This window comes from Dreissena polymorpha, chromosome 15 (genome assembly GCF_020536995.1).
Source record: "Dreissena polymorpha isolate Duluth1 chromosome 15, UMN_Dpol_1.0, whole genome shotgun sequence".
NCBI lineage: Eukaryota > Metazoa > Mollusca > Bivalvia > Myida > Dreissenidae > Dreissena > Dreissena polymorpha.
In genome coordinates, this window is record NC_068369.1 from 43,976,262 (window position 1) to 43,992,357 (window position 16,096).

Genomic DNA, 16,096 nt, shown 5'->3' on the forward strand with positions numbered 1-16,096 from the left:
AACACCGTACTTTCGGTTTGTGACAGCGAATCCGCTTTTTTATACTTGTTCGGAGGTGACGTCAATAGCACTTGACAAGCTTAGTTTACTGAATGAACGAGATGCATGAGTAAACAATTATACTATCGTTAATAAAGTCATTAATTTAGTTTAGCAATATGAAATTAAATTAATTTATAAGATATTCTTCTGTATTATTCCATTTAAGTTAATTATGTTATTATGCCGAGTTATCGGCAATGGGCCTTTTTTTGACACTGTTCGCAAACGACCGGGTGGGGTAAAGACGTAGCAATACTACCAACTGGCCAACCATCTACATTTTGTGATCCGAAAACAACGGTCCCCTGTGAACAACGGTCACTTTAGTCATTTCCCTTGACTTTCTGCTGTTCTCAGTTTTGACTGTATTTATAACATACTTTTTATAGGAAATGTAAGGAACATCAAAAGTAAGAAATAAGCATTTTCATCAGTTACCCGATATCTTTATCTTACACTTTTCCAACCATTTTGTTTTTGTGCAATATTAAACATGACAAATGACGAAACCATGTTTCATTCACGGCAAGCAGTAGTTCCTGCACGAGCATTCCGTTTTTGTGTAACGTATGATTTTAAGGTATTAATCTCAAATGTTATTAAGGACAGAAACTGTTGTTTTATATACAGATATACTGTTAACCTTCGAAATTTTTCTGTGGTCCCCGAGAATAAATGTACACGGGGTAGTAACATCAAAGTAATGTCATTTTAAAAGGCGGCTCACTGAACCAACTCTTATAGTTAAAAGCATTATAATGTTTAAATAAATAATTATTTTTAAAATGATTGCACATATAAGTATATATATAAATGTGTGTATAAGAATGTATATACGTATTTATAATAAATATAACTAATACAATAAAACAACTTAAAATAAATAATGAATTGCTAAAATTTATCCTGCAAATTAGTTATACGTACGCATCTGAGAAATCATTGTATATAATTTAACATTAGATACATATAATTTATTTCTTATACTTAGGGCAATTTACCTTGCATTAGCACATTTGCTTGTTTTTGTATATTCACATGTTGTATTTTACTGACCTTTTTTGTATGTCTCTACTGGGGACAAGTTTTATATTGTGTTTTCTTCTCACTTCTGTGATTATTTCTTCTCACTTCTTCATGTCTATAGAATATTCATATTTTTGTATCTCTAATTTTTGCTTTCTATTTTTGTATGTATGTATGGACATTTTTAAAATAGAAACTTACTGGACAAACCCACATAATAATATTTACACACCCTCCCTCTCTTTAAATGATTAAATTATGCACTCTGAACGTAAAAGGGCTAAAAAATAAAGACAAACGCATTAAAATCTTCAAATGGTTAGACGAAAAAAAATATAGTATATGCCTACTACAAGAAAGTCACTTGACACATACTTTAGCACAAACCTTAAAAGATGAATGGGACGGAGACATCTATCTTAGTGGACAACATACTAATAAACAAGGCATTGCCTTTCTTATAAAAAATAATATAGGGATCACAGTCAATAACTTTAAAGAAATAATAATTGGCAGACAAGCAAGTATAGATATCAAAATACACGAAACAGAATTAACATTAATCAATGTTTACGGCCCTAACATAGATGATTCCACATTCTACGAAACATTACAATCCTTCATAATTAATAACCAAGATAAAAACATTATAATCGGTGGTGATTTTAATACTGTTCTTAACCCATTATTAGACAAAAAGAATGGAAACCTTTATACTCATCCTAAAAATAGAAATAGTTTAAATAACATAATTGAAAACTACAATATGATAGACATCTGGCGTACAATATATCCAAACGAAAGCAAATTCACCTGGCACTCAAACACAAAACCAACAATATTTTGTAGATTAGACTATTTTTTAATATCTGAATCTCTTTGCAACATTATTGACACATGTAACATAAAACCAGGATGTATGACTGACCACTCTCTAGTTGAACTTAAACTGCACAATATACAACCTGAAAGAGGCCCAGGATACTTTAAAATTAACAACAGCGTCTTATTAGATACACAATATCAAATACAAATAAAACAGGAAATATTAAATACAGTTCAAAATAATAAAGATGCAAACCCAAACACCTTATGGGAAGTAATTAAAGGAAATATACGTAACGCAACAATTAGATACACATCATTTAAACAAAAAGAAACACACAAACTTGAAACTGAAACCATCAAAACCATTGAAACACTTGAAAAACAATTGCATCAAACAAACACAAATGATACCACCGACATTGAAAATGAAATAACATTAAAAAAACAAATATTAGATGGAATCTATCATACACATCTCAATGGAATAATACTTAGAGCGCGTGCTCATCATGTTGAACACAATGAAAAAAACACAAAATATTTCGCAAACATTGAAAAACGTAGAAGTGAACAAAAAACTGTACACAAATTAGTAGTCAATGGCAAAGATATAACAAACAGAGCTCAAATACTAGAAGAACAACGTTTATTTTTCGAAACCCTCTATAAACGAAAAAATGTTGAAAATAACACCCTCTTTAAAAATACACATCACGCTTTAAACCAGGAGGAAAAACAACTGTGCGACGGATTACTTAATGAATATGAATGTGGATTAGCCCTAAAAGAAATGCAAAATAACAAAAGCCCAGGATCAGATGGCATCACAATCGAATTTTATAAAATATTCTGGAATGATATAAAAACACATCTAATTAATTCACTTAACTATTCATTTAACAACGAAAACTTAACTACGCTACAAAAACAAGGTATTATATCACTTATTCCAAAACCTGGAAAAAACTTAGAATCCTTATCAAACTGGCGCCCGATTAGTTTACTTAACAATGATTATAAAATTGCAACTAAAAGTATAGCAAACAGAATAAAAAAAATATTACCATCAATTATTTCAAAATCTCAATCTGGTTTCATAAAAGGACGCTACATTGGTGAAAACGTTCGTCTTATCCAAGAATGCATAAACTATTTCAACAATTCAAATAGTCCTGGTCTAATATTCTTTGCAGACTTTGAAAAGGCATTCGATTCGCTTGATCATTCATTTATGTTCTCCTGCTTAGAAAATATGAACTTTGGTGAAAGTCTCATTCAATGGGTCAAACTATTCTATACCGATATTAATAGTATAATCATTAACAATGGCTTCTTTTCAAACAGTTTTAACATCGAAAGAGGGGTTCGACAAGGATGTCCACTCTCATCATCGCTATTTATTATTTGCATCGAGTATCTATCACATCACATCCAATCAAATAAACACATAAAAGGCATATCACTAGAACCTGACGAAGAAATCAAACAATCCCTATTTGCTGACGACGCCACCTACTTTTTAAACGACAATTACGATTCTTTCCATAACCTAATAGAGTCGCTAACCCTTTACGGAATGACATCGGGTCTTAAACTAAACAAAAGTAAATGTACCGTGCTACGAGTAGGTAAATTAAAACAAAGTAATGTTCTATATAAAAAAGAAATGAAATTTAATTGGACATCCGATGAAGCCACAACGTTAGGAATTACTTTCACAAATAATGAAAAGGATACAGTTCTTAAAAACATACTACCTAAATTACAGAATTTTAAAAACTGCTTAAAATCATGGCATCATCGTAAACTTACACTAATCGGAAAAAACACAGTATTAAAAACGTTTGCACTTCCTAAATTAATATATGTATTAACAGTTCTCCCAAATCCACCAAATGATGTTATTAACGATATAAAATCAACAATATTTAATTTCATATGGGACGGTAAGCCTGATAAAATAAAAAGAACTCAGTTAATTCAATCTGTAGAAAATGGAGGTATCCAATTAACGAACATTGACTCATTCTTGAATGCAATTAAATGCAGCTGGGTTAAAAGATACCTAGATAATACCAATACGAGTAAATGGAAATTATTCTACCAGAAAATCCTAAAAAAATATGGTGACTCCTTACTCTTTGAATGTAACATCAGCAATACTATCTTACATGAAATTGCAAACGAAAACATATTTCTGTCTGATGTTCTATCAGCGTGGAGTGATGTCACTCATAACTTAGAAACCCAAACCAGTAGTAAAACAATTTTATGGAACAATAAAGACATAACTTCAAACAATAAGACGTTTTTCTATAAAGATTGGTTTGAACGAAGCATTAAATATGTCGACCAATTATATGACTACAGAATTAAGGATTTCTACTCTTTTGATAATATATGCTACATATACGGAATACCTTCAAATAATTTTCTGAAATACTACACACTAATCAAAAGCATACCCATACATATTAAATCTGAAATCAATACAAATAATACACCATGTACTCAAACAATATTTGTAGAAAACATACTTGGAAGAAAAAACAAAACAAATAAAATATTTTACAAACTTCAAATTAAAAACCCTACGGAAAACTCCAAAATCCAAAATAAATGGCAAGTCCTTTTTGGAGAAAATGAACTTAATTGGAAACACATATTTACCATGCCATATAAAGCAACTATTGAAAGCACACTGAGAAATTTTCAATATAAATACATCCATAGAATTATAGCTACAAATAAATATCTCTATAAATGCAAATTATCTAACTCAAATCTGTGTGACTTCTGCAGTGAAAACATTGAAACTATAGAACATCTTTTTTGGGAGTGCAAACACATCCAGCCTATTTGGAATCAATTAACATCCTTTCTTGAACAACAGCAACTAAACGTTAAACTATCTTTCTTAAATGTAAGTTTCGGAATTAACTCATTGAAATCAATAGACGGTAATAATATTGTGAATTTTATGGTTATATTGATGAAATATTTATCTTAAACATGAAGTACAAAAAACAAGTACCAAATTTTTAATTGTTTTGTCCATAGTCTTAAACTAAAAATCCAGATTGAGAAAGAAATAGCCCTCAGTAATGACACATTACAAATCTTTGAACAAAAATGGAATCGGATTAAATTCTCATAATGTTTTGTCCACTTATATACATTTTCACTCTGATGTTAGTTTATCTTTCTAAAATAGTTTTGTTTATGTCTATATATATATAGTTTTTCAATCTGACAAGATCATTGTGAAGAAACAACAAAACACACAAATACAGTATGCTTTCTTCCGACTTTTTACAACTCATCATTTTTCATAACTATTCCTCTGTTGTTCTTTTCTTGTGCTCGTCTAAAAATAAAGAATAGATATAGAGAGAGATAGATATAGAGATATAGATAGATAGAGATATAGAGATATAGAGATATATATATATATATATATATATATATATATATATATATCTATATATATATATATATATATATATATATATATATATATATATATATATATATATATATATATATATATATGAGCATATCTTGTATAACATGTCTGAACTGTATTGCTTTAAACAATCACTGTGTTGTGTGACCATATACATGTTTACATTATATGTATGATATTGAATAAAAAAAAAAAAAAAAAAAAAAAAAAAAAAAAAAAAGTAAGAAATAATGAGTTTGATAAAACAAGACAATCATCAGCGGTCTGCCTATCATAGCTTTTGACACGCCCACTATGGGCACGTGTATTATTTTGCAGGTATAAGCGGCCTGCCTATCATGGCTGCTGCCCCGCCCAGTATTGACACGTGTCGCAGTTGCGGGTACGTAGTGAAATCGTATATTTGTCGACAATTCTAATAGTCCAGCTTTTCATAGAAATAAGATAGCGAGAAAGATAACCGTCGGAGAAACCAATTACTCAATGGCGGAAAGGTGATAAAAGGTCATAACTAATGCTCGGTCACAAATAATCCGGTCGCCGGCCGATGTGTCCGATCTCCAGGCATCGGAAAGACTGGACACATCTGAGCCGTCCGCTGTCCGATGAGTGACACCGTTTAATACTAAAGTCAAAAATAGAGACCGATCACCGTTCGATCAGCGGATTTTTCCGCTCATCGGGCTGGCGCCCGGTCGATGATCGCACGGACACGGGGTTAATTTGTAGCATCGGGCGGGGTCCGGATTAATTTTAAGTCCGGATTAACGAGAGCCCAGCGCTTTTACGACCAAGTCAAGAATCAATGTCAGCTATTAAATATCATAATTAAATCCTTAAAATAAGCATATTTGTCCATTCTGCATTCAAGTTCGACTACCTCGAAAGAAGTGACAAGCATTTAAGATGAGTTTTTTTTAGCTTGGACCTAGAATCAAAGAGGAAGTCAACATTGAAGGTCAATTGTCAAATACTAGAGGTTAATCATGAGTGACTAATTATTTTTCCTTAATGAGAATAGAGTAAGTTAATGACTAATTCGACATAAGGGATAGTCATGAAAGGAAGCTAGTTTCACGGACGTGCAATTTACCTGGATCTTTTTGAAAAGGTCACCCATTCAAGTTCAAGTATTTGCTCTAAGCAAGCATTATAGCTTCAAGCAACTTTGGTCAAATAAATCTCTTTTTCGGACAATGTTCGATTCTTTTCCTGGATAAAGGTAGTATTTCAAGTCCGTAAAGTAAAGGAAATCATTCCTGCAAGATGTTTTGATGTCACCGTAATACTAGTACTTACGATAAAAATAATTTGTGTATGCATATATTTACTGAAAACAACCGATGCCCTTTGTATTTGCAGCGGTACGTACAGCTCAGACTGCCAAAACAACCTGATTGTGGCCGGAAACCTGTTGACGAGCGGGTACAAGTCCGGTCAGGATGTAGTAAAACCAGCAAGTATGTGCAGCATAGGTTCGGTCAGGATGTAGTAAACCAGCAAGTACGTTCGGCATAGGTTCGGTCAGGATGTAGCGAAAACCATCAAGCAAGTTCACAATAGGTCCGTCAGGATGTAGTAAACCAGCAAGTACGTACATCATAGGTTCGGTCAGGATGTAGTAAAAACCATCAAGCATGTTCACAATAGGTCCGTCAGGATGTAGTTAAACCATCAAGTATGTGTGCAGCAAAGGTCCGATAAGGATGTATTAAACCAGCAAGTATATGCATCATAGATCTGGTCAGGATGTAGTTTACCAAGAATGTACATCATAGTTTCGGTCGGGATGTAGTAAAACCATCAAGTATATGAGACATAGGTCCGGTCAGGATGTAGTAAAATCATCAAGTATGTACAGCATTGGTTCGGCCAGTATGTAGTACAACCATCAAGTATGTACAGCATAGATCCGACCATTATGAAGTAAACCCACCAAGTATTTACAGCATAGGTCCGGTCAGGATGTAGTAAAACCATCAAGTATGTGCAACGTAAGTCCGGTCAGGATGTAGTAAAATCATCAAGTATGTACAGCATAGGTCCGGTGAGGATTTAGTAAAACCATCAAGTATGTTCAGCATAGGTCCGGTCAGGATGTAGTGAAACCATAAAGTCTCAACAGTATAGGTCAGATCAGGATGCAGTAAAACTATCAAGTATAAACAACATAGGTCCGGTCAGGATGTAGTAAAACTATTAAGTATTTACAGCAAAGGTTCAGTCAGGATGTAGTAAAACCATCAAGTATGTACAGCATAGGTTCGGTAAGGATGTTGTAAAACCATCAAGTATGTACAGCATAGATTCGGTAAGGATGTAGTTAAAGCATCAAGAATGTACAGCCTAGGTCCGGTCAGGATGTAGTAAAAGCATCAAGTATGTACAGCATAGATTCGGTAAGGATGTAGTGAAACCATTAAGTATTTACAGCATAGGTTCGATCATTATGTAGTAAAACCATCAAGTATGTACAGCATAGATTCGGTAAGGATGTAGTAAAACTAGCAAGAATGTACAGCATAGGTCCGGTCAAGATGTGTTAAACTATTCAGTATGTACAGCATAGATTTGGTCAGGATTTAGTAAAAACCATCAAGTATATCCAACATAGGTCCGGTTAGGATGTAGTAAAACCATCAATTATGTACAGCATAGGTTCGGTCAGGATATAGTAAACCAGCAAGTATATGCAGCATAGGTCCAGTAAGGATGTAGTTATACCATCAAGTATGTACAGCATAGGTTCGGTCGGGATGTAGTAAAACCATCAAGTATGTACAGCAAAGGTCCGGTTAGGATGTAGCAAAACCATCAAGTATGTCCAACATAGGTTCGATCAGGATGTAGTAAAACTATCAAGTATATACAGCATAGGTGAATAAGGATGTAGTAAAACCATCAAGTATATGCAGCATAGGCCCGGTAAGGATGTAGTAAAACCATCAAGTATATGCAGCATAGGCCCGGTCATGATAAGGTAAAACCATCAATATGTGTGACATAGGTCGTGGATAAAACAAAGTAAAAAACAAAGAAAACTGTTGATACTTTTTAAACACTATGCTATTGTTGTTGTTAATTAAAAAAACATAAATGTGTGCTTATGACATGGATTTGGTTACAGAGTACTCAAACTAAATATGAAATAGTCTCATTTATCACCTTTTAACAATGCTCCTCCGCTAGAGAATCCAGGTTCGGTCGCCGAGGGCAAGTGTAGCCACGGCGGCCCACGTGACTCCTCCGCAACGAGTTCGGCCGCGGTGGGCGGGATCAACAAGGACTCTATGGACACTACCTATTCGCCGCATCACCATCTCCATGAGAAGGCAGCCGAGCTCGCTATCGACCATACACGCTTGTTCTTTGAAGACCCAAGTGAGTGCACTATGTAGGATCGTACTTGAAAAAAGTCTTTATACATGTATTAATACATGCCCGTTATAAGACATCTGATGACTCCGATTTTGTTTTGCAATCATGCGGCGAATGACGCATTGTATTTTACAAAATCCAGTTTCATTTTCCACAGTTTCCGGAAAATGTGTGAGCTGGTCGGGCATGTATGTTCTGCATGCAATAAAACATTTCATTTTGTTGTGATTATGAAGCACAATCAGTGTTTTGCCAGTAAAACCCTTTAACACCTGAACAGTGGGAAAGGTTGTCAAATTCTTTACAAATGTGTGAAGATGCTGGAACAACAAATCTACAGTGACGCTTTTCTAACTCGAGGTCGCATCGCGCTCACGTAAATACTCGAGTTATCAAAAGGCTCGAGCTCTCGAGGTTTCTATATCGAGAAGTTGGACACATAACCAATATATCAGAGACTTTTTTTAGAAATTTGAAGTCGTATTATTGCATAAACTCTATAATGCCCTCTGGCGGGGCGCAGAAACTTGGCAAAAGGAGGGCTTGAACGGGATAAATCGTGTATTAACAAGGCGATGCACGTGCCGTTCAAGCCCCGCTATGTGTTTTTCATATCCATAAACTGGTCCACGTGCATTTACTTCCAATTTTTCGTTGGATCCAATGAAGTTATTATGCGCACTCAGGTATGAACGGATTTTTCGAGCGCCCGCAGATGATCATGCCCTCGAAAACGTGTATTATCCCTATATACAAACATACTTAAAATGTTCAACGATAACTATACCTTGTTCATTCAACAAATAACAAATATATATCCAATACAAATACATGTATTATGATTTTTTTATCGTGTCGGCCGATATTGATGAAGGAATTAAAAATTAAGAGGAAGTCTTTGAGGGTAAATGTCAATACTAATATTTTACCGAATTTGAGACTTACACTTGGGCTCAATCTCTCGAGTTACAGATGGTAAAAAATAAAGGTGGTAGCTTCTTACTGAAGTATTAATGATTTCGTCGGAACTCAAAGATGTGTAAGAGTAACCGTAGGTTCTTTTATTATCGATGCTCGAGTTAAACAATTTACACAGTCTACACAGAGTTTTAGTGTCACTTACCATTCATATATAGAATGTATGGACTTCATAGATGTCAATATTATTGTCCCGTAGGGGACTTATGGTTTGCGCTCTGTGTGTCCGTGAGTCTGTGAGTCTGTGTATACTTTCCTGGATCCTACGATACCTTAAAAGTTCTTCATGAAACTTGAAACATGGACAGATGGCAATATGAAGATTATGCACGTCAATTCATTTTGTTTTTACCTCAAGAATTCTGGTTGCTCTGGCAACAAATAGACTCGAAATATTGCTGAAAATGGTGGATCCTGCGATAATTTTTTTGAAGTTCTTCATTTTTTTCATGAAACTTGAAACATGGATAGATGGCAATATGGAGTTTATGCACGTCATTTCATTTTGTTCCTACTTCAATAATTCTGGTTGCTATGGCAACAAATTGACTAGAAATATTGCTGAAAATTGTGGAGTTTCACCGGTAGGGGACTTATATTGCTTGGCAATAGTCTTGTTTAAATATGTTTTGATGGATTACTAATATTTTACTATTAAAATGTTGATTAGTCAAATCGTTTATAAAAACTGAACTTTTATCCGGTATCTACAGCTTTGGCGGATATTCAAATTACCCGGTAAATGATCCACTGTTTAGTTACTTTCCCCGTGTTTGCGACTGTTTTCAGCGTACGGCCTGCGCAAGTTGGTTGGTGACGACAAGTTCCAGGATCTCCTACAGATCAGGTCCGGTAACTCTCTCGTCTTCGTCATCGACACGACGGGATCCATGGGCAAGGACATCGCCGCCGTGCAGAACAAGACAGCAGAGATTGTCAGCGAGACCAAGGGGACCCCGAATGCCCCCTATAACTACATTCTCGTCACGTTCAATGATCCAGGTGGGGAAGCCCAACGTTTGTAATAAATACATTATCGGTACGTTCAATGTTGTCTTGTTCTGATAAAACTGGGCATTATGCATGTGCGTAAAAAGTCGTCCCAAATTAGCCTGTGCAGTCCGCATAGGCTAATCAGGGACGACACTTTCCGCTTAAACTAGATTTTCGGTAAAAAGGGACTTCCTTTAAACGAAAAATACCATTAAAGCGGAAAGTGTCGTCCCTGATTAGCCTGTGCGGACTGCACATGCTAATCTGGGACGACACTTTACGCACATGCATTTTGCCAAATTTTCACAGAACAAGAAGCAATGATTCCGGCATGCAAGCACAACTCTTTCTATAACTACACCCAAGTAACATTCAATGGTCCAGGTGCACAAAGTCATCGTCCCGCTCAATGATCAATGTGCACACAACAACAACCTTTATAACTTTATCATGGTATTGCCATTTTCTTTGTCGGTTTTAGCGCAATTATTAATATACCACTGCACTATTTTTTATTTAAAATATGATATTTAAAGCCTTCAATAAGTACGTCTGCTCGTGTGTTTTTGCAGGTAACGAGACGACCGTGCAGAAGACCACTAACCCAGACGACATTCAGAGATGGCTGGCCGCCATTCAAGTGCACGGGGGAGACGACTGCCCCGAGTTCTCCTTGACCGGTATACAAGCAGGTATGTGTCCAATTATGTCCAACTTTAACGTGTTATGTCAACTATAGAGCCTCGAGTGTTGCTTTGTCAAACTCGAACGTGAAATGTCCACTTTTTTAGCCTCGACTGTTGATATGTCCAACTTGAACGCGTTATGTCCACTATTGTAGCCTCGACTGTTGCTTTGCCCACTCGAACGGGTAATGTCCACTATTGAAGCCTCGGCTGTTGGTATGCCCAACTCGAACGGGTAATGTCCACTATTGCAGCCTCGCATGTTGCTATGTCCATGTTAAAGGAAACTCGAGTGTTTTATGCCCACTCTTGTAGCCTCGACTATTGCTATGTCCAACTCGAACGAGTAATGTTCACTATTGTAGACGCCATGGTTGCTTTGCCCAACTTGAAAGTGTTATGGTCACTATTGTAGCCGCCATGGTTGCTATGCTCAACACGAACGTGTAATGTCCACTCTTGTAGCCTCGACTGTTGCTATGTCCAACTCGAACGAGTAATTTCCACTATTGTAGACGCCATGGTTGCTATGCTCAACACGAAAGTGTAATGTCCACTCTTGTAGCCTCGACTGTTGCTATGTCCAACTCGAACGAGTAATGTCCACTATTGTGGACGCCATGGTTGCTATGCCCAACAAGAACGTGTAATGTCCACTATTGTAGCCGCCATTGTTGCTATGTCAAACAAAAACGTGTAATGTCCACTATTGTAGCCTCGACTGTTGATATGTCCAACTCAAACGTGTAATGTCAACTATTGTAGCCTCTTCTGTTGCTATGCCCAACTTGAACGTATAATGCCCACTATTGTAGCCCTAATGTTTCTATGCCTAACTCGAACGTATAATGCCCACTATTGTAGCCTCGACTTTTGCTATGCCCAACTTGAACGAAAATTTCACCTATTGTAGCCTCGACTGTTGCTTTGCCCACTCGAACCTGTAATGTCCAGTATTGAATCCTTGACTGTTTTAATGCCCAACTTGAACGTGTATTGTCCACTATTGTACCCTCAACTGTTGCTATTCCCAACTAGAGTGTGTAATTTTCACTAGTGTAGCCTCAACTCTTACTATGCCAAACTCGAACATGTAACGTCCACAATTGTAGCCTCATCTGTTGCTATGTCCAACTCGAACGTGAAATGCCCACTATTGTAGCCGCCATGGTTGCTATGCCCAACACGAACGTGTAATGTCCACTATTATAGCATCGACTGTTGCTATGTCCAACTTGAACGTTTAATGTCCACTATTGTAGCCTCGGCTGTTGCTATGCCCAACTTGAAAGTGTAATGTCCACTATTGTAGCATCAACTGTTGCTTTGACCACTCGAACGTGTAATGTCCACTATTGTAGCCTCGAATGTTGCTATACCCAACTTGAACGTGTATTGTCCACTATTGTACCCTCAACTGTTGCTTTATCCAACACGAGCGTGTAATTTTCACTAGTGTAGCCTCGACTGTTGCTATGCCCAACTAAAATGTGTCATGTCCACTATTGTAGCCTCAATTATTGCTATGTCCAACTCGAACGTGAAATGTCCACTTGTTCAACAACCACTTTTGCTATGCCTTACTCGAACGTGTAATGTCCACTATTGTAACCTCGACTGTTGCTATGCCCAACTCGAACGTGAAATGTCCACTTTTTCAGCAACCACTGTTGCTATGCCTAACTCGAACTTGTAATGTCCGCTATTGTAGCCTCGACTGTTGCTATGCCAAACTCGAACGTGTTCGTGTTCACTGATGCCACACCCAAGGACCCTCAGAAGATCAACTACATCACCAGTCTAATCACAGAGAAAAAACTCCGAGTCCAATTCCTCGTCACCGGCTCGTGCACGCGTAAACGGTAATGCGCGCATGCGTAACATAGTAAATTGAGTATTTTTTATTTCGGATTAAAAAAATAATGTTGTATTCGTTTATATCATAATCTTAAGCTTCGACTGATGTAGGGCACGAACCTGTCGAACAAAGTTAGAGTAAGTGGTATATCAGTCACGCATTAACACGATACAGGGTTTATTAGCAAAGAATGCATTTTGTTATGGCGCTTGGTTCGTTTTTGACTGTGATTAATTCCAGTGACGTAGATTTTATGTTTACGATAATTACTTAAGTTATGTACAACTGGTGCAAACAGCGGTATACGATGTGTTGTATCACAATACTCAAATAATACCGATTGTGTTTTGGATCTTAGCAAATAAATTTTAGGTCTTATCCGTTTCATATGGCATTTTAAGGTAAATATACATTGATGTTGATTTTTAGTATATTATTTTCATTTCTTTTCCAGTTGATTGCACTTGTAGGCTGCTACATATCGAAATACGTGTAATCACAACTCCAATAAAATCAGTGTTAACTTAGTTGTTTTTTTCTCGTCCCGGTGTTTTCCCTACATGTATTTGTCGACCTTAACAATGTATTTACGGTCGTTAATCACGGGTGCCACATCTTTTTTGCGATGCATTAATAAGGAGCCAATGCTACTTTTGAGATGGCGCTAAGGACCGTGTGTTTTGAAATTTAAAGGATAATTCTTCAGGGTGAGTAGATTTTATCTGCGTTTTCAACATATTTCGCATCAATTTAAGAATCGGGCGATGTAGTGCGATTCATCGAAGATTAGTTCATCAACAAATGTGCAAACACATACAATCACAATCCATTGGGGGAATTTTGGATGAAATAATCTTCGCTGAATCGCACTTCATTGTCAGATTTCTAAAATAATGCGAAATATGTTGGAAAAAAACACGCACACACAAAACTTGCCCTGTAGAATTATCCGTGAATGTTCAGTAGTATTGGCTCATTTATTAATGCATCGCAAAAAGAGGTGGCACCCGTGATTAACCACCTTGTTTATTGCACGTTGCCTTTTGTTTTAGTGTCAGTCATGATCACATTCATCCAAGAAATGTAGACTAAGTCAACACGACGTTGTGCAAGTTGGCTGACACAAGGTGAACACGAAAATCTATAGCATTTTTTTCCAAATATTATTGTGAAGTATCAACACATAGATTTATAACTCAAATGCCATAGCAGGTACCTAATTGTGAAATACCTTATTGAACCAATTTAATACAAAAACTTTTATTTGGTATTTAAACGTTTGTCTAGTGCTTAGTGCAGTCCGCAAATTTCGTGAATAGTTCGATGTGCATAATTCGACATATGAGCCGCGTTCTGAGAAAACTGTGCTTAATGCATGTGCGTAATGTCGTCCCAGATAAGCCTGTCCAATCCGCACAAGCTATCAGGGACGACACTTTCCGCTTTTATGATATTCTCTGTTTAAAGAAAGTCTCTTCTTAGCAAAAATCTAGTTAAGGCGGAAAGTGTCGCCACTGATTAGCCTGTGCGGACTGCGCAGGCTAATCTGGGACGACACTTTAAAAAATGCATCAAACCCCTTTTTCACAGAGCACGGCTCATATAGCTACGTTGCAAAGTTTGAGATACAAGCTGGAGCAACTACCTGCTGCTAGTAATAGTAGTATGCAGCGAGACAAACAGTCTTTCAAGTACCTTAATGTAAGATGTCACAACTTTGGAACAATATAATGAAAGGCATTAGGTCGCTTTGCCGAGACCTTTAGAAATTTCATTGTTTTCGCAGCGTTTGCTATGTTTTAGAAATAAAAAAAGGTTTTGAACCTTGCTTTTTTCAAAGAACGATTTTTAGCTCATCTATTTTTTGAAAAAAAAATATGAGCTATTGTCATCACCTTTGCGTCGGCGTTGGCGTCCGGTTAAGTTTTGTGTTTAGGTCCACTTTTCTCAGAAAGTATCAATGCTATTGCATTCAAACTTGGTACACTTACTTACTATCAGGAGGGGACTGGGCAGGCAAAGTTAATTAAGTCTGGCGTGCATTTTGACAGAATTATGTGCCCTTTTTATACTTAGAAAATTGTGGTTAAGTTTTGTGTTAAGGTCCATTTTATTCCTTAAGTATCAAAGCTATTGCTTTCATACTTGCAACACTTACTATCATAAGGGGACTGTGCAGGCAAAGTAATGTAACTCTGACTGGCATTTTGACAGAATTATGTGCCCTTTTTATACTTAGAAAATTGAAAATTTGGTTAAGTTTTGTGTTTAGGTCCACTTCATTCCTACAGTATCAAAGCTATTGCGTTCATACTTGCAACACTTATTAACTATCATAAGGGGACTGTGCAGGCAAAGTTATGTTACTCTGACTGGCATTTGGACGGAATTATGGGCCCTTTATACTTAGAAAATTTGTTTAAGTTTTGTGTTTTGGTCCACTTTACCCCTAAAGTATCATAGATATTGCTTTCATACTTGGAACACTCGCAAACTATCATAACGGTACAGTAAAAGTACAAGTTGCATAACTCTAGTTGTCATTTTTACGGAATTATGGCCCTTTTTTGACTTAGTAACTTTGAATATATGGTTAAATTTTGTGTTTCGATCCACTTTACTTCTAAAGTATCAAGGCTATTGCTTTGAAACTTCAAATACTTTCATGCTATCATGAGGTTGCTGTACCTGGCAAGTTGAATTTTACCTTGACCTTTGAATGACCTTGACTCTCAAGGTCAAATTATTAAATTTTGCTAAAATTGCCATAACTTCTTTATTTATGATTAGACTTGATTGATACTTTGACAAAACTACTCTTGACTGACATACCACAATAGA

General features: G+C 36.3%; 1 protein-coding gene across 7 annotated transcripts in view; it reads left to right on the top strand.

The window, feature by feature from the left end:
* Nucleotides 1-14,525, top strand: part of LOC127860062 (von Willebrand factor A domain-containing protein 7-like) — a 29,774-nt gene extending 15,249 nt beyond the window's left edge. For 3 of the 7 annotated variants that reach the window (XM_052397813.1, XM_052397818.1, XM_052397819.1), the window contains 7 exons: nucleotides 5,681-5,744; nucleotides 6,725-6,822; nucleotides 8,552-8,743; nucleotides 10,508-10,720; nucleotides 11,284-11,403; nucleotides 13,109-13,259; nucleotides 14,308-14,525. In XM_052397813.1, coding sequence (XP_052253773.1) covers nucleotides 5,681-5,744; nucleotides 6,725-6,822; nucleotides 8,552-8,743; nucleotides 10,508-10,720; nucleotides 11,284-11,403; nucleotides 13,109-13,259; nucleotides 14,308-14,347 — 878 coding nt within the window. In that variant the 3' untranslated portion in view covers nucleotides 14,348-14,525. Of the gene's footprint in view, nucleotides 1-5,680; nucleotides 5,745-6,724; nucleotides 6,823-8,551; nucleotides 8,744-10,507; nucleotides 10,721-11,283; nucleotides 11,404-11,962; nucleotides 12,013-12,310; nucleotides 12,373-12,858; nucleotides 12,900-13,108; nucleotides 13,260-13,709; nucleotides 13,783-14,307 lie in introns of those variants that run through there. The other 4 variants (XM_052397814.1, XM_052397817.1, XM_052397815.1 and 1 more) reach the window with 4 other exon arrangements.
* The last annotated feature ends 1,571 nt before the right edge of the window (nucleotides 14,526-16,096 follow it).